This window comes from Ursus maritimus, unplaced genomic scaffold (assembly GCF_017311325.1).
Source record: "Ursus maritimus isolate PB19 unplaced genomic scaffold, ASM1731132v1 scaffold_21, whole genome shotgun sequence".
NCBI lineage: Eukaryota > Metazoa > Chordata > Mammalia > Carnivora > Ursidae > Ursus > Ursus maritimus.
The window spans coordinates 27,429,330-27,455,288 of NW_024424564.1; the positions used below are offsets into that span (position 1 = coordinate 27,429,330).

General features: G+C 40.3%; 1 protein-coding gene across 4 annotated transcripts in view; it reads right to left on the bottom strand.

Annotated features, from left to right (window-relative positions):
* Positions 1-1,424: 1,424 nt before the first annotated feature.
* Positions 1,425-25,959, bottom strand: part of POC1B (POC1 centriolar protein B) — a 98,538-nt gene continuing 74,003 nt past the window's right edge. For 3 of the 4 annotated variants that reach the window (XM_040637305.1, XM_040637304.1, XM_040637302.1), the window contains 2 exons: positions 6,856-7,077; positions 1,425-2,994 (listed from right to left, as the gene is read on the bottom strand). In XM_040637305.1, coding sequence (XP_040493239.1) covers positions 2,890-2,994; positions 6,856-7,077 — 327 coding nt within the window. In that variant the 3' untranslated portion in view covers positions 1,425-2,889. The remainder of the gene's footprint in view (positions 2,995-6,855; positions 7,078-25,959) is intronic. The other variant, XM_040637303.1, reaches the window with a different exon arrangement.

Consider the following 25,959-nt stretch of genomic DNA (forward strand, 5'->3'; position numbering starts at 1 on the left):
TCATCCTGGGGGGTCAGGGCGGGCACCTGTAGGGGTGCCTGGCTGGCTCAGTCTGTGGGGTCGTGGGTTCGAGCCCCATGTTGGGTGTGGAGATTGCTTGAAGATAAATTTTTTTTTAATTTTATTTATTTGAGAGAGAGAGAAAGAGTGAGAGCACAAGCAGGGGGAAGAGCAGAGGGAGAGGGAGAAGCAGACTCCCCACTAGCAGGGAGCCCAAGGTGGGGCTCTATCCCAGGACCCGGGGATCAGGACCTGAGCTGAAGCAGATGCTTAACCAACTGAGCCACCCAGGTGCCCCAAGAATACAATCTTTTAAAAAAATGTCTTTAAAAAGGCAACCTGTGAGCAGGACTGGAATGTTATGAGGGCTGAAGACAGGGAGTTCCAGGCGGAGGGAACGGCAAGTACAAAAGCCCTCAGGCAGGAGCTATTTTGCTTCTTCAAAGGAGGGCAAAGAGGCCACTAAGGCCAGGGGGCAGTCAGCGAGGGTGACCCAAGGCAGGGTGGGAGAGGAGGTGCACGACGAGGGGGTAGGGGTCTCTTTACTACTGTCAAGGCTTGAGGTTTTACGCTGCTGAGTGCGATGGGAAGCCCTGGAAAGCCCTGGAAGGTTTCGAGCAGAGCCACACACGTAAACTCGCTTTTCAGTGAGCACTCTGGCCTATGACGCAAGGACAGCAGGCAGGCCAGCAGGGACGCAAATGTCATCGTAAGAGACAATGGTGGCTCAGGCCCTGGCAGGTGACAGAGGTAGTGATCTGCTGAAGGAATGGAAGGTGAGGTGTGAGCGAAAGGAGGCAAGCGCCGCTCCGAGGTGTTCGGCCTGAGCACCTGCTGCAGAGCTGCCCTCGCCCAGACGGAGAGCTAGGGGAGGAGCGGGGGGGCGGCGGGCGGGTGCAGCAGAGCTCAGTTTCTGACGTATTCAGAGCCCCTACCAGTCTTCCCCGTGCAGATGTTGGCCAGGCAGTTGACTATGCGGGTTAGGACGGAGAGGAGGCTGGAAATCAGAGAAAGACCAGAGAGAATCCGCAGAAGCATAAAAAAAGAGGGGGGAGGGACTATAAAATGACTCTTGAAAGTTTCAAGGCATTTTAGTTTCTATCACCACTGTTTTTAGATCGCTTATAAAGGTGTGTGATGCCTGCAAAGATGTGGCAACACCATGTTGTGAGAAGTGGTTATAGCTCCGTCATGGGTTTCTGGAGGGTGGGCCTCAGGCCAGCAAGCATCTGCATCATCTGGGAGCTTCTCAGAGCTGCAGATCAAGCCCCTCCCCCACCCGGTGACCCTACAAACGGGACAGGGCCCGGGCACCTTCGATAAATGCTCCAGGACATTGTGACGCATAATGAAAGGTGGCTGAGCTGGGTAAGAAGTTTAGTATTTCAAGGTTTTAACCATCTAAAAAGAAAGGAACTTTTTTAAAGGTAAAATGTCTTTATTGTTTGAAGCTTAAGAAATGGTAAACAAACCTCAGTATGACATTTCTTAGTCTTTTGAATGAGGTTATAAAAATACAATGCGCTTAGTCTGTATAACTTTTGAAAATGTCTAGAAGTTCACACTTAGTATAATATAAAAAGGCACTTAAAACACACAATGAGGTGATTTTTTAAAAAACAACACCTTATAGTTATGATTGAAATTGAGGAAAAATTTATAAACACAGACTCCTACATAAATAGGACTTGACTTTTCCTTCTTTTTCAAAACATAGACAGCATTTTCCCCATGTTATCTACAGACAGCATAAACGCAGACTGCCCTCTCCCACCTTCTTTGCTCTTGATTCAGCATATCAGAAAAGTAAGCAAAAATTAATGTTTTTCTTCAATTTAATCTCATTTTTTTTTTAGATAAAACAAAACTCTTAATTTGTAACCAAATCTCCTTGAGCATTTTTTTTTTTGGAATGCCAGGCTCATTTTCATTTTGTTTTAAATCGCAGTTCGTTAAAAAAAAATAGGAAGACAATGATGTGAATATTATATGTACTTATTACTCAGCCACCGAAATCACCCTAAGCAACAACATTGCTGAAGCGTGTGGACATACGTGTGTGTGTCTGTAAACATCACTGGTGCATCTCCAGGCATCAGAGCACACCGAAATCCCACCAGCGCCATCTTGGCAACCAGGGTCACAGCTCTGGACACAGCCCAAGTCACCCCGCGCACTCATCCACGAGAGCAGAAGTGGCTTCATGCGTGTCCAGCTCTTCGTCTTCTTGCAGGTTGGGCAAAGGAGAAGCCATGTACACCAGAAACGAATAAAGCCCACTGCCCTGTGCCACGTATGTCAGTGTATTCTTGCTGTGGCAATTCTGTGCTTTGGGATTTTATAAGCTCATCATTTCAGGACACTGTGAAGAAAGAATAAATTTTGTTTTGAGCTGACAGAAGCACGAGTCAGACGACTCCCTCGTTCTCTGCGTCCACGAGGCAGTTTTAGAGGCAACTGCAGGACTTCAGCCCAAGCGTGTTGTTACGAAGGAAACACATCCATTGCTTTAAGGAATCGCCTGAACGTGATCAGTTGAAATGATTTAACAATGAAATTCGGAGATTTGGTTACCTTCCCGGCAGGATCTGGACCATAAACGAAAACTGGCATTTACAATGATATGGGGGAAATACAGAGCCACTTGAATAGTTATCACTTTATTACTGCAATCATAAATGGTAATGATTCGGATTAGTCCTTGACATTGATTTGTGTGTTTCAATTAGCCGTTAACTATGCCTCTTCTGCCTTTTGTTCTGTTGCTCACCCTTTTAAGAAATGCCGCGAGAGTTAGGATGCGGTTGTGTTGCACGAAGCATCTCGTCCTGCCTTCCTGAGCACAGGTACATGGGGTCACTTATCAAGCCTCTGCTCATGTTTTTCTATTTAACTTTTCTGCTGGATAACATTGAAAAGCCTTTGCTGATTTTCAAGGCAGTCTTTCAGCTTATCCTCTGTCAAAGTCAGTCGCTGCTCCAAGATTGAAACCGTCTGCAAAAGGAGGACAGAATGATCAATGCCTAGTGCCCTGACGGTGAGGACGATGATGCTCGTCTCTGCGCGGGGGATCCTTTTAGGAGCTGGAACGTCCGCCCCTCGGCCAGGAAGGGGCTCACAAAGTAGCCCCAGAACCTGTTCTGCTTCTGGGCCCTACCACGGGCAAAAGCGCTCTGAAGCGATTTGAGGGAAAGATAAAAACTGATCCCTTTGGTAAGAAAAGAGTAAAACAGGAGGCCTCGGTAGACCATCCTTGTCTGGTCTCCGGAAGCACCAACGCCAGGGAAGAGGCCGCAGGGAGCCTGCGCGCAGTCCCGCATGCTACACGGCAGTGTGCGTGGGGCCCGGGGGCTACTTATATGCCGTCACTGGTCACTCCGTCACGACCAACCATGACAGACCCTATCTACACCAGCTGGATCGCTAGTGTACTTTAAATTGCCGTAATGACCGGCATCAGTTCTCACACCTTGAACATGGTGACGGCACCTCACAGGGCTGTTAGGAAGCCTGAATGACGTAATGCACGTGAAATGCTTACGTGATGCCTGGCACAGAGGACTTGAAGAATCTTAGCTCTTTTAACTCCTGTGGCTAATAAATGAGCATATGGACACACACACACACACACACACACATACACACAAATGCATGTTTTTAAATTTGGCAAATCTAATTTGATATTGACTATTTCATCTTCAATCTTTCAGATTTCTTTTAAATATTTTATTATAAAATAAAATGGATTCAGGAAGCTGCACAAAACACGTGTCCCTGAATGAATCCTCATGAGAAAAATACTCTGATAACTAGCACCCAGGTCAAGAACTAGAACTCTGGGGTGCCTGGGTGGCTCAGTTGTTAAGTGTCTGCCTCCGGCTCAGGTCATGACCTCAGGGTCCTGGGATCAAGCCCCGCATTGGGCTCCTGCTCAGTGGGGAGCCTCCTTCTCCCTCTCCTGCTCTCCCTGATTGTGCTCTCTGTCAAATAGATACACAAAATCTTTTTTAAAAAAAAGAACTAGAAGTCTGTTAGCCACTCCAGAGTTCTTTCCATGGGCCTCTCAGAATCCCCACTCCTGCCCTCCCCCTGACAACAGCCACTATCCTGACCATTACAGTAATTGCTTTCTTACATTCTCCATGGTTTTATCTTTCAGGTATACATTCCTAGACATTATAATTTTGTCTTACCCATTTTCAAAGTTTGAGATGTCATTTAAAGTTCCTTTTAATCTACAGCTTCTCATCTTCTCCCACTTTTTTTTTTTTTTTAATTTGTCTGTTGACAGACTCAGGCCATTTAGAGTAAAGTCTGTCCGCAGAGCTTCCACCAGTCTGAATTTTAAGGACAGCATGCTAAGGGTGCAGGTCAGTCTGTTCTGTTCTCTACATTTTCTATAAATTGGCAGCTGACTCAAAGGCTCGATCAGACTCAGATTCAATCTGTAAGTCTACAGATCTAATAAGACCTATAGTTAAGACTATAGGTAGTGGCCTATTTCAGTAGAAGGTATGTTAATAAGGTTTGATCATTTCTTTTCTCATAATGTTGGGCCTGCTCAATGCCTAGATCTATCCATCCTTGAGGACTGTAAATGACGACATTCTAATTCCATCATTTAAAAAAATTATTAGCTGGGATAATTTATAAATAAGAGACACTTTCCTCATCTACTACTTGGTTATCCAGTGGTAGATTTCATAGAAAAGCAAGATAAATGTTTAATTATTTTAGTCAACAAGTTTCAAGACAATGAACTGATTCCCTATCGTCCTCTGAAGGCAAACAATTTTTAAAATATCATTATTTAATAGCTTTTGCTTTCATATTTCAAACTATAGATTACAGCTAATTAAGAATGATGCTGATAATATTTTCTACCATTTCTTGAGGACCTCTCTGGGCCAAGCATTTTGCCATATACTTTACATACATTATCACAATTCCACATGTTAAAGCTATTACGTATATTAGCAACACCTTTAACACTGGTTGACTCCATTTAAGTACCATATAAAATGTAATTTTGCTTTAGTTTATTTCTGGTTATAGTTCAGTGCAGATAAGTTATAAACACTGCGAGTGAGTTAGGAGATGTTCAGTCATCTGTAATTAAAGTGAATCAGAACATGTTTATTTTACTTGCTACTTGCCCACAGATTTGCTGTTTCTATTTTGCAAGTGTGTTGTGCTTGTTTTAACCTCTTTAATTATAAAAGAGAGCCAGGCTTGCAAAATTAAAAATTAAAAATCATAGAGACATTCAATAAATCTTAAATGATTCATTTAACCTTGAATCAGTTGTAAAAAGAAGGAAAGAGGGGTCACAAGGCTGAAAGAATAGAGAATGGAAAGATTCACTTAGGAGAGGCTCTAAGAAGGACCCGACATCGAATATGACAGTGTAGGTGAAGAAGTCGTGGTAATATGGGAAATAAGCCAACGAAAACTAAATTTGGCCTGAGGCCGGAAGAGAAGCTGCCTTTAAAGGGAAGAAATTTCTGATAAATACAAAGAAGGTCATCTCCAGTACAATACTGCAAAGTGAAAGTTAGTGATTTTAATACGATTTTCACTGAACAAATCTTGTGATGACTCCAAGTTTTCACATGGCTCTTTCCCACTATCTGTCAGGACCCCAAATCCACATACATGGCCCTTGCTTCTAAACACCCTCAGATGTTATCGACAGCTTTTTAATATTCATTTAATTAGTGGCTCTAAACCCTGTCTGTAAAACAGAATCGTATGGGGTACTTAAAAAGACAAATGTCAGGGCCTTACCCCAGACCAATGGCAATGGATTGTCTGGAGATGAGAACTGGCCCTTTGTGTCTGTATGCTTTATAACTGCCCAGGTGACTATAATGCACGGCCAGTGTGGAGAACAGAATGAGATGATTTCTATGCAAGATCCATTTCAACTTGAAATATGTATTCTGGAAAAGTAATTGACATTTCTCTAGCTCACATGACAGCCTCTCTTTCTGCATAGCTTGTAGCAAGGTCTGCTCTGACAAATATTGGCAACCTCATTCCATAGATCAGAGGAACAATAAGACTTCTTCAAAGGAAACATGGAATCAGCAGAGCTGGAGGAGAAACCTTTGATGTGTCCATTGCAACATACAACTTTCCTTAAATGACACCTATATCTTCTGACCAAGAGTTGGAAGACTTTCGGTACATAAGGATCCATAGTATATCTTCTTTGCAAAGGTAAAAAGGGATCAAGGGACGAGGTAATATTCTAAAACACATATGCAAAAACCATCACCTCCAGAAGAACACAGCATCAGTGGAATGAGCTTTGGAATGAGGAAAGTTATATCTTGGACAATGAGAATATCTTCACAGTGAAGAACTATAAACATTGTCAAAATTTCATTCTAAACAGAAATTGTTAATCATTTTTCTTAGGGCCCTTAATATTTCTTTGATAATGTCCTAATCTGAACACAATACATCAAAAATCTTCAGGTAAAACATTACTGGGCAGAATCATACATTTAGAGCATGGAGTACCACTGCTATTCTTCCCAATCTCCACTGTTCCTTCTGGCCTCCAGATGGCAGATAGAGCACAAGGGCAGGTGTGTGTGTGTGTGTGTGTGTGTGTGTGTGTGTGTGTGTGTAAATGCACACATGCGTACGTACACGTGGGCTCTGATCTTACCTCTGTAAGATCTTACTACAGCAGCTCAGCAGAGCATGCCGGGCTATGCTGATTGCCACCTTGAGCTCGCCTTCTTTAGAAATCCCCCCCCCGCCCCACTCTGCTAGTTCTGCAACCTCCAGTAACCAGGACTGTTCTGTATCACCTACCCCTAAGTACAAAGCACGCCAGCCCACCTGGGTCAAAACACTGAGTTGTTCCATGATATGCTCTAAAGCGTCCGTCACAGCGAGCGGTATGCTTCTTTGGCTCTCAGAAGGGAGGTCACTCATGTCTTCTGTTTTCTTTTTCAAGGATGTTGGTGAACATTCCGATGATAATAAAGAAGGGTTCAAAAAATATCCACTTATCTCTTCGCTCTTGTCTGCTAAGGTTCTGACGGTGGTGGTATCTGTTGTCTTTGACATCATAGAAAAGACAGGAAGAGTTATATTTTCCAAACCTCAACATGATATATATATATGTGTATATGTATATATATATGTGTGTGTGTGTGTGTGTGTGTGTGTGTGTGTGTGTATATATATATATATATATATATATATAAATATAAATATTCTTCTTCTAAATACCCGGCTTACATTTAATTGTTTATCTTCAACTGCAGTATTATAAAAATTACAATTACAGGGAGAAAATAAAGCTAACAATGAAGAGATAAAATTCACAATTTTCCTTGATTTTTTATATGAAATATACTTTGTACATACCTGTCTGCTAGATGAGGTGTCTACTACTAAAAGGACTGTTTAGACGCACTCTAATTCTTAATTAAAAACAAATACAACATCAAGATAACCATCTTTTTTTTTTTTTAAATGGAAAACAAGTGTTGGTGAGGATGTGGAGGAATTGGAACCCTCGCACATTGCTGGAGGGAGTATCAAATGGTGCAGCTGCTGTAGGAAAGTTTGGCTGCTCCACAGAAAGCGAGACACAGAATTACCATACAATGCAGAATCCCACTCCCAGGCATATGCCCAAAAGAAGTGAGGGCAGACACTCGAACAGATGCTTGCACGCCACGGCTCACAGCGGCTTTATTCATAATAGTCCAAAGGTGGAAACAACACAGATATCCACCAACTGATAAATGTAGAAACGAAATGGGGTATGCACATACAATAGAGGATTGTTTAGCCACAAAAATGACTGGAATTCTCATACATGCTACAACATGATGAACCCTGAAAATACTATGCTAAGTGAAATAAGCCAGATACAAAGGAAAATAGTGCACGAGTCTACTAATACGAGGTATGCAGAAAACAGGAGAGGTCACTATAGGCTGGAAAGAGGGGAGGGTGGAGTTATTGTTTGATGGGTACAGAGTTTCTGTTTGGAAAGGTGAAAAAGTTCTCAAAATAGATAGTGGTAATGAATACACAATGCTGTGAATACTTATTGTCAGGAAACTGTACACTTAAAAGTGGTTAACATGGTAAATCTTATGTTGTGTATATTTTATTACAATAAAATAAAACACAAAAAACCCTCCAAACATATGGTAATGAGCAATCCAAAAATAAAATTTAAGAAACAACTCTATTTACAATAGCACTAAGAAGAATGAAATACTTAGGATAAATTTAACAAAAGTGCAAGGCTTGTTCATTGAAAACTGCAAACATCCCTAAAAGAAATTAAAGAAGATCTAAATAAATGGAAAGGCATCCACATCCATGTTCATGGACCAGAATAGATAATACTGTTAAGATGGCAATACTCCTCGGGGCGCCTGGGTGGCACAGCGGTTAAGCGTCTCCTTCGGCTCAGGGCGCGATCCCAGCGTTTTGGGATCGAGCCCCGCATAAGGCTCCTCTGCTATGAGCCTGCTTCTTCCTCTCCCACTCCCCCTGCTTGTGTTCCCTCTCTTGCTGGCTGTCTCTATCTCTGTCAAATAAATAAATAAAATCTTAAAAAAAAAAAAAAGATGGCAATACTCCTCAAATTGATATGTACAGATTCAATACAATTCCTATCAAAATCCTAGCTGCCTTATTTGCAGAAATTGACAAACTGATCTTAAAATTCATAAGGGAATGCAAGGAACCCAGAATGGACAAAATAATACTGAAGAATAAAATTAGAGGATTCACACTTCCTAATAACAAAATTTAGTACAAAACTACAAGTATGGCAAAGGGTATAAAGACAAACATATAGCTCAGTGGAACAGAACTGAGAATCCAGAAGTAAGCCCTTTTACCTATGGTCAATTGGTTTTTGTCAGGGTTGCCAAGACAATTTAATGTGGAAAGAATAGTGTTTTCCACAAATGGTGCTAGAAAAACTACATGTCTAAATCCAAAAGTATGGATTTGGACCCTACCTCACACCACATACAAAATTACCTCAATATGGATCATAGACTTAAACATGAGAATGAAAACTATTAAACTCTTAGAAGAAAACATACAAATAAATTTTCCTGGCCTTGGATTAGACAGAGGTTTCTTAGATACAACATCAAAAGTACAAATGACTGACTAAATTAATACATTGGACTTGATCAAAATTAGAAACTTTTGTGCTTCAAAAGATATCATCATAAAACTGAAAAAAAAAAACCCATAGACTGGAAGGAAACATTTGCAAATCATAGATTTGATGAGATTTGTTGAAGAACATATAAAGAACATATAACTCCTACAATTCAAATATAAAAAGAAAAATACCTCAAAAATGGTCAAAGGATCTGAATGGGTCTTTCTCCAAAGATACACAAATGACCAATAAGCTCATGATAACATGCTCAACATCATTAGCCATCAGGGAAATGCAAATCAAAGCCACAATGAGATACCACTTCATACCTACTAGGATGACTAAAACAAAAAAGACAAAATATAACAAATGTTGGTGAAGATATAGAGAAATTGGAACCCTCATATATTTGCTAGTGGGATTGTACAATGGTGAAGCTACTTCTGAAAAGTTTCGTTAGTTCCTGAAAATGTTAAACACAGAATTACCAAAAGACCTAGCAATTACACTCCTTGGTATATATCAAAGAAAAATGAAAACATACATCCATACGAGACTTATACATGAATGTCAGGGAAGTATTATTCATGATAGCCAAGAAAATGGAAACATTCCATATGCATCCAAATGCTGTGATAATGAATGGATTCACAAAATGTGGTATATCTATACAATGAATATTATTTACCCACAAAAGGGATGGAGAACTAATACCTGCTACCATGTGGATAAGCCTTGAAAACATTAGGCTAAGTTAAAGAAGCTATACATAAAGGCCACACATTGTATGAGTCCATGTTCATGGAATGGTCATAACAGATAAATATATGAAAACAGACAGAGATTAGTGGTTGCCAGGAGCTTGGAGGAGAGAAGAAGGGGGAGAGATTGGTAATGGTATGAGGGTGATGAAAATGTTCTAAAATTCTGGGGCACTTGGCTGACTCAGTCGGTGGAACATGCGACTCTTGATCTCAGGGTCATGAATTTAAGCCCCATGTTGGGTGTGAAGAGAGGGAGGGAGGGAAGGAGGGGGAGGAGAAGAAAAGCAAGAAAGCAAGAAAGAAAAGAAAAGAAAAAAGAAAGAAAGAAAGAATAAAGGAAAGGAAAGGAAAGAAGGAAGGAAGGAAGGAAAGAGAGAAAGAAAAGAGAAAGAAAAGGGAGAAAGAAAAAGGAGGGAAGACAGAAAGAAAGAGAGAATGAAAGAGAAAGGAAGGGGGAAAGCAAGGAAGAACAAATGAATGAACAAACGAATCAAAGAGAGAAAGAGAGAAAGAGAAAGAGAAAGAGAAAGAGAAAGAGAAAGAGAAAGAGAAAGAGGAAGGAAGGAAGGAAGGAAGGAAGGAAGAAGAGAGGGAGGAAGGAAGGAGGAAGGAAGAAAAAAATGTTCTTAAAATGCTTTTTGGAGTGGTGAAATATTTTAAAATTAGACAGTGGTAATGGTTACACAACTTCGTGAATATACTAAAAACCACTGAATTATATACTTTAAAAGGGTGAATTTTATAGTATGTGAATTGTATCTTATTAAAACTATTATGAAAACAAACAAAAATACAAACATACACACTACAGAGGGTTTTTTAAAAATGTTAATCAGTTTTACATTTTTGGCTATCACGTGAGAGTTCCTGACAGAGGTCACCTCAAATGTGGGAAGTATACTTCTGATGATGATGATGACTGTTGACGACCATTAGCCTACAGAGCTTACCATGTACTTGGCTCTGTTTCAAGTACTTTACATATATTAATTGATTTAATCCTCACAATAATCCCATCAGGTAGGTTCTACTAATATTCCCATTTTACAAACGAGGAAACAGAGATACAGAGAGATTGAATAATTTGCCCCAGGCTACACACGTGGGACAGATGTATGAACCATAAGCAATCATACATCTCAGAGATGCTGAAGTATTCCAGGTACGTGACTTTGGGATCAAAGCCACTTTCTCCGTGAGAATCCCAGCCATCTTTTAGGAAGATGAAAACTTACAAGTTTCCCTCTATCGAAATCTTACAAATTTGCCATTTGTTGAAAATAATAAAAACAAACTCAAAATCACCATTTGCAATTCCAGTTTATTTTAAAAGGATGTATAAAATACACCTTCACAGTCCCACCTACCTAAGTGTATCTGCTCACAGTCTCTCTGTTTGTTCACTCAGCACATACTCCCAGGGCCTCGCTCTGTGCTAGGCACCCTTCTAAGCAGTGAGAACCCAGCAGTGGGCAGCATGACCCAAGATCTTGCTCTCCTGAAGCTTACGTTCTGGACCCTTCAATCATTTGGTAACTTATCTTTTCCACTTTCCACCCTCAGAAATTTATGAACCTACGTTTTTGTTTTATTATCTAGCAGGCTATATTTATCTTCAAAAACCATCCTGGTTGCTGAAGAGTTTTGCTCTGTACCCCCTATTCTTCCCCCTTTGTGATGTGCCTGACAATGTTAAAATACCTGAGTGGTATTATTTTAGGAGATGAAGCACTCATTAAAATCCACACCCCAAAACAATCCCATTACTAACCCTTTGAATTATTCACACCATGTGAGGAAGAAAAGCTAAAATTGTCCTTAAAATGTCCAGAAGTGAAATTCCTAGCAATCACAGATCATGGAAGAACAAGTTAACAAAGGGTTTTTAACGCTCCTCATGAGCCATGCCCAGATGCAACTATGACCCACCTCTTTCTGCTCTGAGCTCAGGGAACTAGGAAAGCAACATACAGCAATTCTCTACCTGGGTCCCCAGCTCGCGGCTGGTGACAAAGACAGAAATGAAAGCCACGTAGAGATGAGTATGAGGTACACGCAGTATTTGCCCGGATGTCCTGCCTCACAATCAGTCTGCATTCCAGATCGTAGGCAGCCACCTCACTGACTAGGGGCAAGGTGTGGATGGCCATGTACAACCATCCTCATCCCAAAATAAATAATTCCTGCTCAGACAACAGACTTTTTTTTTTTTAAGATTGTTTCTGCTCTGCCTGCAAAGTCTACTCTGCCCTTCCAGCACAGCTGAATCCTTTCTGATCTCTAAATGTTGGCTTCATTGTCACCTCAGAAAGTTGTCCCCGACACCTTACTGAAACCAGACTCTCCATTCTCCAAGATGGCCTCCTCCACAGGTTTTCCTCCATAACTGATCAGAGTTTGTGTTTACATATTTGTTCGTATTGCTGTCTCCCTCACTAGACTGTGCTATGGCCACTCCCCTACGACTGTATCCCCTGGACTTAGTAGGAACTTGAATACTTTAGAATATGTTAACCACCGATATCCAATTTTATTACTGTTCTCACAGATAGAAACCAGGCGCTCCATATCACCAAGACAGTCTTTTTTACACGGGTCACGACATACCTCCGTATGTACACGCAAATATCACTAGAGATGCTATAGCAACAGTTCCGATCATCCATGGGAAAAGGCCTCGAGCTAATTAAGCAACCATCTTTGAACTCCGGGGCTTTGCAGTCAGGGTGGTTAGTGAAGAAAGGGTAACAGGAAATGGACAAAGGAAAGATTTAAGACCCTTAGTCTAAGCCGTAAAAGATCTCAATACAGCCTTAATAATGGTCTTCTTGTTTGGGACCAGCAACAAATAAATGACTATCATATGACATGTGGAGGTGAATGAAACACAGCCAAGAATATGGGCAGAGAGAGGAGAAAGGGACGAGGTCTCCATCCCACATTCCACAACATTAGCCAACTGACATATCTCTCGTTCTGTTTCTCAGAGGCATTGGAACCTAGAAATTAGTAACTTGTTTCCCACCAGCCAACCCTGACTTTGCATCCTGCTTGTACAGGAAAAGGGAGAGATGCATGGCTTGGGGAAGTTTCAACATGCTCATTCATGAAATTTTTTAAAAAGGTTGAGAAGGGAAAAAATACGTTAAGATTCTGGGCTATCAGAAGTCCAGCAAATGAGGCTGCTGTCTCTGCTGCTCCCAGTGCACCTGGGCCCTCTCCTACCTCCAAGCTGCTACTACTCTTTTCCTGGGTAAATGCCTACCGAGCACTGACATCACAGCAAGCATTTACTGATATTAAATGTGAGTATGATGCACGGTCTGCTCTCGAGGATTCTGTTGTGGCCAGAGAAAGGCCTAGAACCCCCGTGGTGCCTGGTACATCACTGGCAGCGCGGAATGAAAAAGAAACAGGAGCTCAACACATGACTGTGAGACTGCAAAAAAGAGTGGTGCTTTGGTGCACCATAAAAGGAAGAAATCACACCATGTTCCCTTAGCTCCTACTTTTATTGCTGACACCTGAAGTACAGTGAGGTAAGAATAATTCATTGATTGATTGATTCAGCAAGCAAAGGCCTCCTATGGTGGGCATTAACGCTGCAGCAGAGAGCAAGAGGGATGTGCTACCTTTCTTCGTGGAGCTTATAGTTCTCCAAGAAACCACGTCATCCAAAAGGATGGCAGGGCAATCACCACCCCTAAGTTTTCGTCGGATAGGCCCACGATGGCCACCTCAAAGATGGGAAATGCAGCCTCACCAAGTGCATGAGTACACCTGAGTGGCCGAGAAACCCTATGCCTACAGGTCAAAAGGCTCGACTCTCCCTTTGAACATGCAAAATAAAATAAGAGAGACAGAGTTGACTAATGCCAACAACTTTGATAGTCCTGAGAGCTAGATACAAAACATCTGACATTCTGGGGACAACTGACTCTTAACAGATTGTTTAGATGCCATGGAAAAAGTAATGCAAAATTTTTCATTTGCCACTTACTTTAGAGAATCAATTTTTTAGATTTTTTTTTTTTTTTTAAGATTTTACCTATTCATTTGACAAAGAGAGAGAGAGACACAAAGCACATGAGCAGGGGCAGAAGGAGAGGAAGAAGCAGACTCCCTGCTGAGCAGGGAGCCTGACTTGGGGCTTAATCCCAGGATCCCAAGATCACAATCTGAGCCAAAGGCAGACCCCCAACTGACTGAGCCACCCACGTGCCCTGAGAATGAATTTTTAAAATACATTAATAGAAAGTGAAAATCATGGCATTTGCAAGCAAATTTTTATCAGGAAATAACCTCCAACAATGTAATCAAGGTCTACACATTTAAACAACTACTATTTATAAAATTAACAATGGAACATTCGAGATACTGTGTTGTGCTGCTCTATTACACATAGAAGGTCACGCATTATGCTTATTCCCTTCCTTCCTCTCCCCTTCTTTCCCCTTCCTCCTCCCCTCTCACCCACTCCCTGTCTGGGTGAGCAAGCCAGAACTAATCACTGGTGCCTCTCCGCTTGCCATCAGTAGAGCACGGTCATTTCCTGTTACATTTGTGTTTACGTGTCTATATTCCCAACTAGCTCATGAGAGAGTCTCTTGAGGGCAGGGGCCGTAACTTGACCATTCCTCAGGTGTCTGGCACGTGCATAGGACACTGACAGGGCTCACCAGTTACGGAGCTGAATTCACAGATTCGAATTCACTGACTTCTATATCAGTTGAGCCATCAACAAAACAGAAATATTAGTAATTCGACAGTATTTGGAGACAAGTAAAAACCCAAAGTTAAGCCAATACCTTTCTCTACTAAAATTACTGCCTGAAGTGCCTCCTATGAGGGAGCTAATGGAAGCATTTATCACATAACTGCAAATCTGCAGATCTGCAAATCACTTCTTGAGTTTTACTCACCATTCCCCCTCCAGAATATTTGATGGTTTCTGATGGCCTAGCATAAAGACTTTCTGCAAAAGTAGGCATTTCACATGTAAAGATAATCAGTGATTGGGCTTCAGATAGATCTTTAATACATGGGTTAAAATAAGTCAGTTTTAGCTTATAACTAATATTTTTAGTCTTGGTTTAACTTTGTAAGTAGAGAACAAAACAGACAAAAGTCAGAAAAATCTATCCAAAAGTGTTTTGACCCCTCCAGCTAAAGTGAGTTTCCCATCATTGAAAATTCTAAAATAGACATGGGATGGTCACTTGTTGGGGTATAGTATGAAAAATATACAAACATCAGGTCAGGAAATTCAAATGAATGCCCTTCAAAGTCCTTTCCATTCCGGATATTCTGAGATTTTTACATCACTACGCACGCGCGCGGACACACAACACACGAAATGCCTCCTTGAAATAGACTAGGATAACAAAGAATATCTTTTGCCTGGATAAAAATACAGGTAAGTATTATTTTCAAATAAAGAATAGATTCTTTATTTTCAATAACATTTAGAATACAAATTTGAAACTTCAATAATTTCTATATGGGATCTAAAATAAGGAAGACATAACACTCATTCAAAAGACATTTTCTTACTTAATGCCTACATGCCAGACAAATTCTAAACAGCAGAGATACAGAACTGTATTAGTTTCCTGCTACTGTATACTGTAACAAATTACAAGTTTAGTTGCTTAAAACAACACAAACGTATGAACTTAAAGCTCGGGAGGTCAGAAGTCCAAGAGGTTTTACGGAGCTAAGAGCATGGTGCTAGCAGAGCTGTGTTCCTCCTGGAGACTCTCAAGGAGAGACTGTTCCTTGCCCTTTCCAGCTTCTAGAGGCCCCTGCCTTCCTTGGCTCATGACCCCATCACTTTAATCTCTGCTTCCATTGTCATACTCCTTCTCTAATTCCCATGCTTCCTTCTTTCCCTTACAGGGACCTGAGTGATTCTATTGCTCCTACCCTGATAATCCAGGATAATCTCCCTGACACAAGACCCGTAACTTTATCACATTTGCAAAGTCCCTTTTGCCATGTAAGAAAACACATCCACATATTCTGGGAAAGGGGACATGGACATCTTTAAAGGACGATTAGGGTGCTTACCATAAGGAATGAATAAACAAGAGAGAGCCTGTGGACACGGGGTTATACTCAAGTGGGTGAAACAGGAAAATAAATATACAGATACGTGATGCAATGTCAGGTAATGACAAGGGTTCTGAAAAAAAAGCTGGGTAACGTGCTATGTTATGATATAGCTTCATTGATGATGTATTTTTTTTAAATGGGGAAGGTAGAAAATAAATTTTAAGCATGTTAAGTTTGAGATACCTATTAGACTTCCAAAGGGAAAAGTCATGAATGCCATTGGACGTATATAATTCTAGACTTCTGTGGAGAAGTTGTGGAGAGTTATCTGAATATATGTATATATACCAGTTTTTATAAAGGATACAAATGAACAGCCAGATGAAGAGATACACAGAGCAAGGTCTGGAAAAGTCCCAAATACAGGAACTTCTGTTGCCTTGAAGTTGGAGTGCTCAGCATGTAAATATTATAGCCATGGGCCTATGATCAGTTGGGGGGGGGGAGTCAAACAAGAAAAGAATTGCAAAGACTTCAAAAGGCAGGAAGGGAAGGAGCAGGAAAGGTGACTAGGGGCCAAGGGATGGGAAGGGTAGTGGCCCAGAAGCCAAGGAGCAGAAGAGTTTCAAGGAGAGGGGGTGATCACCAGGACCAAGTGCTATAGAAAGGCTGATTTCAGTGAATCACTGGGACCTTGACCTTGAGTGGAATGGTGGGGACAAAATTTAATTGGGGGTGGATTCAGAAGAGTGGAAAATGAAGAAATGAAGATCAAATATGGGCAACTCTTTTGGAGAGTTCTGCTTTAAAGGAGAGCAGAGCAATGAGACAGGAGCTGGATAGGGATGAGGGGTCAAATGAAGTTTTCCTTTTTAAAGATGGTAAATACATTATAAACGTGTGCTGATGGAAAAGATCTAGTAGAAAGAGAGTATTGATGTCATAGGACAGTGAGGTGATAACTACTCAGTAAACGGGTTGGCTACGCCGTGCTGAGTGCCCTGGAACTTTGTATAAATAAATTTAAGATGCAATCAGTCAGCACGGCTGTCTAGTCAAAATCAGTTGCTTGGGTGTTGGTGTACAGTAGGCAAAGAAATAGATTTAATCAGGTTGAAATTTTTCAGGTGAGTACAACAGAGGGAGGAAGGGACAAGAGCATGGCTGTAATAATGGACTACAGAATCTAAGGTAGAAGAGAGGGACACAGGAAGTGGGCAGTGAAAAGGCAGGAGGCTCAATGGATTGGAGACCCTTCTGGGGTTGATGAATTATCAAAACTGGAGGACTGCAGGAAGTGGTGGTCAAAGAGTAGGAGGCTTTTACGCTGAGTTTACCATCAGCACAAAGGATTCAGACAGTCACTGAGTTCATCTGAGAATCCTGACAGAGAGAGTATGGCTGTCTTTCAGGAGTGACTCAGTGTTGCTCTATCTTTAGCTTTCTCCTTGAGATAAAAAAATCCTGTGTTAACCAAAGAGTGGATGAACCAATCAGGAAAACAGAAAAAGGAGCTATAGACTCACCCATGTGGGATTGTCAGAGGACCACACCAAAAGATTCATTCCCAATTTCTAACCTCATTAGGAAGAAAATCCTGAAGAAGAAAACCACAAGTCTTCTATTTTGTGTATCTGCACAGTGTAGTGTATATCCTTGCAGAAACATACCCACCTGCTCAAGCCTTATTGATTTAAAAGTATCTCTTGGATAAAATCGGAGAATGTCGTGTGAAATCTGTGTCTCTCACATTACGTTGGCTGAGCTGAAAAAGACTTCTGTTTGTCCCTTGGAAGAAATCATACATCTTTCTCTCAAAGAAAGAGCCTTCAGGCTTTAGGGATAAGGTCTTACAGAAGGCTTTGATTTTTCTTCTTCAAGCCAAATTGGAAATTTCATTTTTGTCAGAAGACTTGAAAAACACACCCCTACGCAGCTATCAACTACAACATCTGAATGCTTAATTCAGGCCGCTCGGGAAAGGCAGCTGCCGCAGCAAATCGACTGTCTTTGTCTTTAATCTTTATTCTCATCTCTAGAGAAGCTTATTAATTTTGAAGCCATGAACATGTAGGATACAAGTAGGACAAATAAAATCTGTACAAAAATTTCCTTCTATGTTTCACTTCTTACATGATTAGGCAAACACAAACTATGACGCCGCACTCTGTTCAAAAAAGGTGCACGCGTGCGTGTATCTAAATTTTGAGGCAGGTAATAGCTTATATTATACAATGATGTATTTCTTAAAGATATTTTATATTACATCTTGGAAAAAAATGGAAGTTTGACGTGGAAAGCCATATTTGGTTTAGTTTCACCCACATGTCTCAACAGAGCCATCTGTTCACCTTTCAGAAAGCTGCCCCCTTCTCTGTGTGCACAACAGCAATCAAGAGAAATTAAGACATGAGTGAATAAGAAATGCAACCTCACTGCAATACTAACGTTTTTGAATGAATCAGTAATCCCTCTCTTTTTATCTAATAACTGGTTTTCTTCAAGTTCCAACTATGCTTTTTAAAACTTTCAATTAAAAGGTATAAGGACTAATAAAGCAGCCTTCGCCCCTACCTCAAGAAATAAAGTGTATCCTTTTCTGATCTAACCTCTTTCCCTCCCCTCTTAAAGATTACCATCATCTTGAATGTGGTATCTATCATCCCAATGCACGTCCCTTTACTTTTATCACATCTGTAGATATCCCTAAACAATAGTATTGTTTTTGCATGTATTAGAACTGCAAATAAAATGGTCATGTAGTATATCCTTGTAGAACTTTTTGTTAATCATCATTTTTAGATTTGTCTATGGGGATGCAGCTAAATCTAGTTCACTTTCACTGCCAAATAGTATTCCACTGATTGACTGTTCTACAATTCATATATTCTTTCTACTGTTAACTTGCATTAAATGCTACCATGAGCAGTCTTATAAATGTCTCCTGGATACAGGTGTCAGAGTTGCTCTAGAATGGAAAAGTTAAGTCAAAGTTTTACCAGATATTGTCCAAAATGTTGTCCAGACATTGTCCAAACTTCCTCTTACACGAGCAGAAGGCAATTTCCCCTTTTTTCTACAAAATCAATATTTCATTGTGCATTTCCATGATTACTGCTAACTTGAGCATATTTTATGTGTATATTATCATTCTTCTGTAAATTGCCTGTTCAAATCCTTTGTCCACTTTTTAATTGTTCTACCTCTCTTTTTTCTAATTAAAATTTTATATATTTGGATATCAGTATTTTGCTGTTTACATGTAAAATACATCTCCTACTCTGTGGTTTGTCTTCACTTCTATTTTATGGGATTTTCTTTATTCATACAAATTTTTGTTATAAATGTAGTCAAATTGATCAAATCTTCCTTTGTAATTTGTGCATTTCGTATTTTGTTTAAGCAATCCTTGCCTACCAGGAGTGTATAAATATATTCTTCTGTTTTCTTTTAGAGGTTCTGAAGTATTTTCACATTTAAGCTTTTAACTCCCCTGGTATTGATTTTGTTTGTGGCTAAAAGTAAGAAAATATGTATTTTTTCCAATTAGCCGGTTGTCCCAGCAACATTTATTGAACAGTCTGTTCAGTGCCTAATCCATCTCCATGGGTCTGCAAAGCCAGGCCTTTCACGTACCAACCATCTATACCTGAGTGGGTCTGTTTATGTGCTCCCTACTGTGGACTCGGTCTCTCCCTGTAACAGCACCACATTTAGAGCTTAATGAATCTCCAACGTTCATATTTCTTCAAAATTGTCCTGTTCCAAAAATTGGCTATTTTTGGCCCTTTGCTCTTCCACAGGAGCTTTAAAATCAACTTTTTAGGTTCATTAAAAATCTTACTGGGATGTTTATTGGAACTGCTTTCGCTTTGTAGATTTATTCAGGAGAACTAAACTAACACCTTTATGACATTGAGCCACCCTATCTATAAACATGGCACTCCAAAAACCATAGAATATTTTCTAAATCTCATGTTATCCTTACATGAATGCCTTACACCCTGTATTTTCTGTATCATTTCAATTTTAGTATATGTGCTTCAAAAACAAACACGTCCCCACCATGTGGGCATTGTAATAGTTATTCAGACAGAGCCCAACTTACCATGATTTTCAAATTACAGTTTTTCAACTTTATGATGGTGCAAAAGCAATACACATTCAGTAGAAATCATACTTCAAATTTTAAATTTTGATCTCTTCCCGAGCTAGCACTACGCATGGGGTATGACACTCTGGTGGTTCTGGGCAGCGGCAGCGGGCCGCAGCTCCCAGTCAGCCACACGGTCTCAAGGTAAACAACCACTCTACTTTCAACCATTCTGTTTCTCACTGTCGGTACAGTATTCAATAACTCACATGAGATAGTCAACAGTTTATTACAAAATAGGCTTTGTGTTAGATGATCTTGCCTGACTGTAGGCTAACGAGCCCATAGCACATTTAGGGTAGGCAAGGCTAAGCCATGACGTTTGGTGGGTTAGGTGTATCAAATGCAGTATATTGGGTGTAAACTCGTTGTAAGTTGAGGAAGATCTGCACACACAGCCAACCAAATCAACAAGTCAAAGTATATCCTCAAATAACTATCCTCAGGATTTTTGTGAAACAAGGTTATCATAGAATCAGGGACATTATTTAGAATGTATTTTTGAAACATTATTTCCTGAGCTTGCTTATTCTCTCAGATAAATAATGCCATTTCCTGGCCTTTCCTACAGGCCCTATTTTCTGTTCCTCAAAACTCTTCACGTGCCAGATTCAAAAGAAGTGAGCTGTGTGTTAAAAATCATGAGATAATTCTTTTAAATTGGACACACAAAGAACATCATGCTTTACTCACTTGAGTAAGACTTCAGCTCCCTTACTGTATTTGTTTTAGTGCTATGAAGAGGCAATTTCAAGACCAGAATTTATCCAATCATTTAACAAAGCCACATTCAGAAAACTGGCAAGCTTTACAGAACATCTTTTGGAGAGCAAATATTGTATTTATTTATTGTTCTATTCATCATGTAGCATAATGTGAATATTATACTACAATTAATAATAACTGTGATTGTAACAGTAATATATATTCACAGCTGCATTTAAGAACCACCCTTCTGTCTATTTACTACTCATTAAATCATTCAAAAAAACAGAGAATGAAAGCTTTCTATGAGAATTCAATATACACAGTGTACATTGTATTAGTTGACTTTAATTTGCATTTGCTAAATAACAGTCTTTCCTTATCTTCCCCAAATAGATGAAATTTGCCCCTCAGCTAAATCTCTATAAAAATTCAATTTTGCTTCTTAGGGCAATTATCAATTTTTCCTTGCATTTCTGCTATTTGTGACATCATATAATTTTTGATGCTCTCATACAATATGGTGGCTGTATGAATGGGACACCAAGTCACACAGACCTTTAACCCTGTATCTTTCGTACATTAACTATGTGGCCATGGACAAATTACTTGACCTGTCTAGGCCTTAGTTCTCTCCATCCATAAAATGAAGAAAATAATATTAAGCTACATTATAAGGTTGTTGTGAGAATGTAATGAGCTTAATGTATAGTTTATATTCACCTACCTACCATCATCAGTATCATCATATTATGTCCTCCCCCAACTCCTCTAAAATCTAATTTGCAAGGTTCTAAAAGGGCAGAAGCCACAGCTTCCCTTCCTTCACACAGTTGACAACTTGCTGAGTAATTCCTATGTTTAAGGCACACAAAGTAATTAATAAAATTTGTTGAATTAAAGATATTTCTCTATGTAGTATACTCCAAGTTTTTTTTTTTTAATCCTCCTCTTTATATGTCTGGTTTCTCAAATTAGATGATAAAGCCATATAAGGGCAGGTGGTAGTTCAACAAATAAATGAATGAGCAATAATAAATAAATGCTGATAGTAAATGATTAAGTATATACTGAATATACATTTAAAATGAAAATCACTGACAAATTCAAAATAAAATATTAAGACATTTTCAGATGTAATTTAAACAACATACAAAAAGCAAGGTTACCATTTTCAGGCAGCTGCCTGAAAAATGTATATAATATTTTTAAAAGACATTTAGTAGGGGCGCCTGGGTGGCTCAGCCATTAAGCATCTGCCTTCAGCTCAGGTCATGACCCCAGGGTCCTGGGATCATCCCCGCATCGGGCTCCCTGCTCCGCAGGAAGCCTGCTTCTCCCTCTCACACTCACCCCTGCTTGTGTTCCCTCTCTCGCTGCCTCTCTCTCTGTTAAGTAAATAAATAAAGAAAATCTCAAAAAAAAGAGAGAGAAATTTAGTAGACAAAGATCTAACATCTATTAAAAATTTTTGGTCTTGTCGTTTACATGGATAAAAAATGGTTTCCTAATAATAATACAGGAAGCCAATCTAACATCAAGCATTTAAATCTATGAATCTCACCTAAAATATTTAACCCCTTGATGAAGATTATATAACTAGACATAGTTGAAAATTATGGCATAAAGCCTCCAGGAAGAATAGCTTATGAGAAGAACTTCAGTAACTGATATTTCATTATAAATAGCTGAAAATAAGATGCTATGATAACAGTGTGCCATTTGATAGAGATACAATATTTTCCTTTCCAACGTTTTTGTTTGTAGAAAGGTGTGGGTGTTTCTCCCTTTCTTATTTTGCTGGTGGAAGAAACCTAGAAACAAAGAACAATACAAATAATAACTGCATTTATCAAGAAATATTTTCTCTTTTTTTCTTTTTAATCAATCACCATGGGAAAAAATGGTCCAGGAAAAATAACTTACAAATACTGCCATAAAATTCACTTTCTACCCATGGATGCTGCCGAGTAAGCATCATTAACGTCTCCCCTCCTGCCGCCATCATGTCTAAGTCAGAGTCTCCCAGAGCCCCAAAAGCTGTGGAAGCTCTTCATCAGAGATTTGAGCTCTGAAACAACCAATGAGAGTCTGAGGAGCCATTCTGAACAATGGGGAATGCTCTTATACTGTGTGGTAACGAGAAATCCAGACACCAAATGCTCCAGAGGCTTTGGGTTTGTCACGTATGTCACTGCAGGGGAGGTGGATGCAGCCATGAATGTGAGGCCACACAAGGTGGATGGAAGAGTTACGGAACCAAAGAGGGCTGTCTCAAGAAAAGATTCTCAAAGACATGGTGCCCAGTTGGCTGTGAAAAAAATTTTTGCCAGTAGCATTAAAGAAGACACTGAAGAACATCATTTAAGAGATTATTTTGAAGAGCAGGGACTGACATCATGACTTACCGAGGCGTGGCAACGAGAGGCTTTGCTTTTGTAACCTTTCATGACCATGACTCTGCAGACGAGATTGTCATTCAGAAATACAACACTATGAATGGCCACAATTTTGAAGTAAGGAGAGCCCTATCTAAGCAAGGGATGGCTAGTGCTTTATCCAGCCAAAGGGGTCGAAGTGGTTCTGGAAACTTTGGTGGTGGTTGTGGAGGTGGTTTTGGTGGGCATGACAACTTTGGTCATGGAGGAAACTTCTATGGGTCAGGTGGCTTTGGGGGCAGTTCAAGGTGGTGGTGGTTATAGTGGCAGTGGGGATGGCTTTAATGCATTTGGTAATGATGGAAGCAGTTTTGGAGGTGGCAGGAGCTATAGTGATTTGGGCATCCACAACAATCACTCTTCAAAATCTGAACCCATGAAAGGAGAAAATTTTGGAGGCTGAAGCTCTGGCCCCTACGGCGGTGGAGGCCAATACTTTGCCAAACCATGAAACCAAGGTGGCTACGGTGTTTCCAGGAGCAGCAGTAGCTACAGCAGTGGCAGGTTTTCACCATTGCCAAGAAAGAAAGCTTCACAGGAGGAGAGACACAGAGGTGACAGGAAAGCTACAGGCTACAGCAGATTTGTGAACTCAGCCGAGCGCAGTGGGGGCAGGGCCTAGCTGCTACAAAGAAGACATGTTTTAGACAATACTCATGTGTACGGGCAAAAAAACCAGTGATTAATTGTGTAGCAGGTTATTTTAGTTCCTGTTCTGTGGAAGATGTAAAGCATTCCAAGAAAGGGTTTTAATGTAGTTTTTTTGTGTGTTTTTTGTTTTTCTTTTTGCACCCATGCTGCCAATTGCTAAATGTAATAGTTTGATCACGGCACTGAATAAATGTGTCTTTTAAACAATGTGTTGTGTAAAGGTAGTCTACTCTGACGCCATCTTGGCAAACTACCTTAACAGTGTGAAGTTAGAATTCCTTCAAGGTGATACCAGGTTCCGTCTGAAATGTATTTGCAACCTGCTTGGGCACAGAAGCCACAGTCTCCAGAAACCCTGGTGTAGCTGAACTGACAGTTAATGTGTTGTGACCTGGAGTTCATGGTTAAAAGAACTTTATTTGGTTATTAATATGATTGCTGGCACATCCTATGCAATATATCTAAACTGAATTACAGTATCAGATAAAATTATAGATGGGACTGAAGCTTGTGCCTCATCCATTATCGTGTGTAATTAATAAACGATTTAACATCTTCTTGAAAAAAAAAAAAACAAATACTACCATAAAATTCAAACATACTTTTCATAGACGCCACAAGGCAAAGAGAGTATGAACTAGATTCTCTAACTCTATAAAAGAGTGGTTAGCGATCATGATAATTTGCGTGCGTGCATACACACACACACACACACACACACACACACACACACACAGGCGGAGGTGGGCCATTCAGCAGGAGGAAGCCAGGCCACCATTAAATCATGTCCGATATTTCCTGCCATCACACATAACCAGTTTTATCTGCTTCATATTTCAGTCACAGTACTTAGCAGATAACCAGCATGTCTCAAATAAACAGTCTTCTAATGATCCCTCCTGATGAATGGTACGAGATTAATGCTGATCATTGGTTCATCATAATTGTTCCAGTATTTACTATGGAGTTCAGTCTGGGATCATTCTGTGCAACCTTATGGCTTTAATCAATAAATTAAAGATTCTCAAGTCTCTATCTGGACTGGGTGCTCTCTCCCCAAGGTCTATGTCCTATCTTGGTAAACTGTTTACTCAGTAGTTCCAAATTTAAGGTCATTCACCTCCTCTCCATTCCCTATGTTACTGCTTTTGATCAAGCACTCCCCACTCTGTATCTGGATTACTATTGCAACTGGCCCCCCTGCTTTTCTACGCCTCCAGTCTGACCTCCCTCTCACTCCTCCTCTATCACATTTTTCGGAGTACCTATTCTGAAATTCAAATTTGCTTGTCACCCTCCTGCTTAAAATCCTTCACTGGTCCTCCTGAAATTCTCAGGGTGAATTCAAACACCTTCAAATGGCATTCAAGGTCATTCATGATCCAGTTTCATCTCTTCTCTCCTGCCTCAACTTCCCCCCGCCAATGCTGCAGCCAATCAGGAATGCCCACAGTATTCTGAATTCACCATGCCCTCTCAAGCCTTCTTGCCTATGCAGAAACTGAGCTCTGTCCTTGCTCCCCATATCATCAGGCAAATTCTTAAAGAACCCGCTCAGGTATCAACCCACCTGGGAGGTTATTTCTGATTAACTTTTTGTTCCCCACCTTATTCTTCTAGTCAGTACACACATATGTGTATGCATACACACACACACACACACACACACACACACACACACACACACCTCCTATTTAGCCACTCTGCCCCTGTCCTCCCATAGCAACTTAGGCTATATCCCTATTGTTGGACTTAGTCCCTCATCTGTACATTCTCACTGTCTTGTATATAACAATGTTCAGCAAATGTACTGAATAAAAGAAAGAATGATCTATTGTAGCTGCCTCTTTTGCTCACCCTTCCCCCCATACTCACTGTTCAACTCATTCATACTGGCTTGCACCTGTATTACTCCATCAAAAAAGCCCTCCAAATGGTAACCAAAAATCTCTGCCAAAGTCATCAAACATTTTTCAGTCCGTCTCTTGGTTTTCAGCTATGTTGCTATACCCATGCCCTTGAAACACT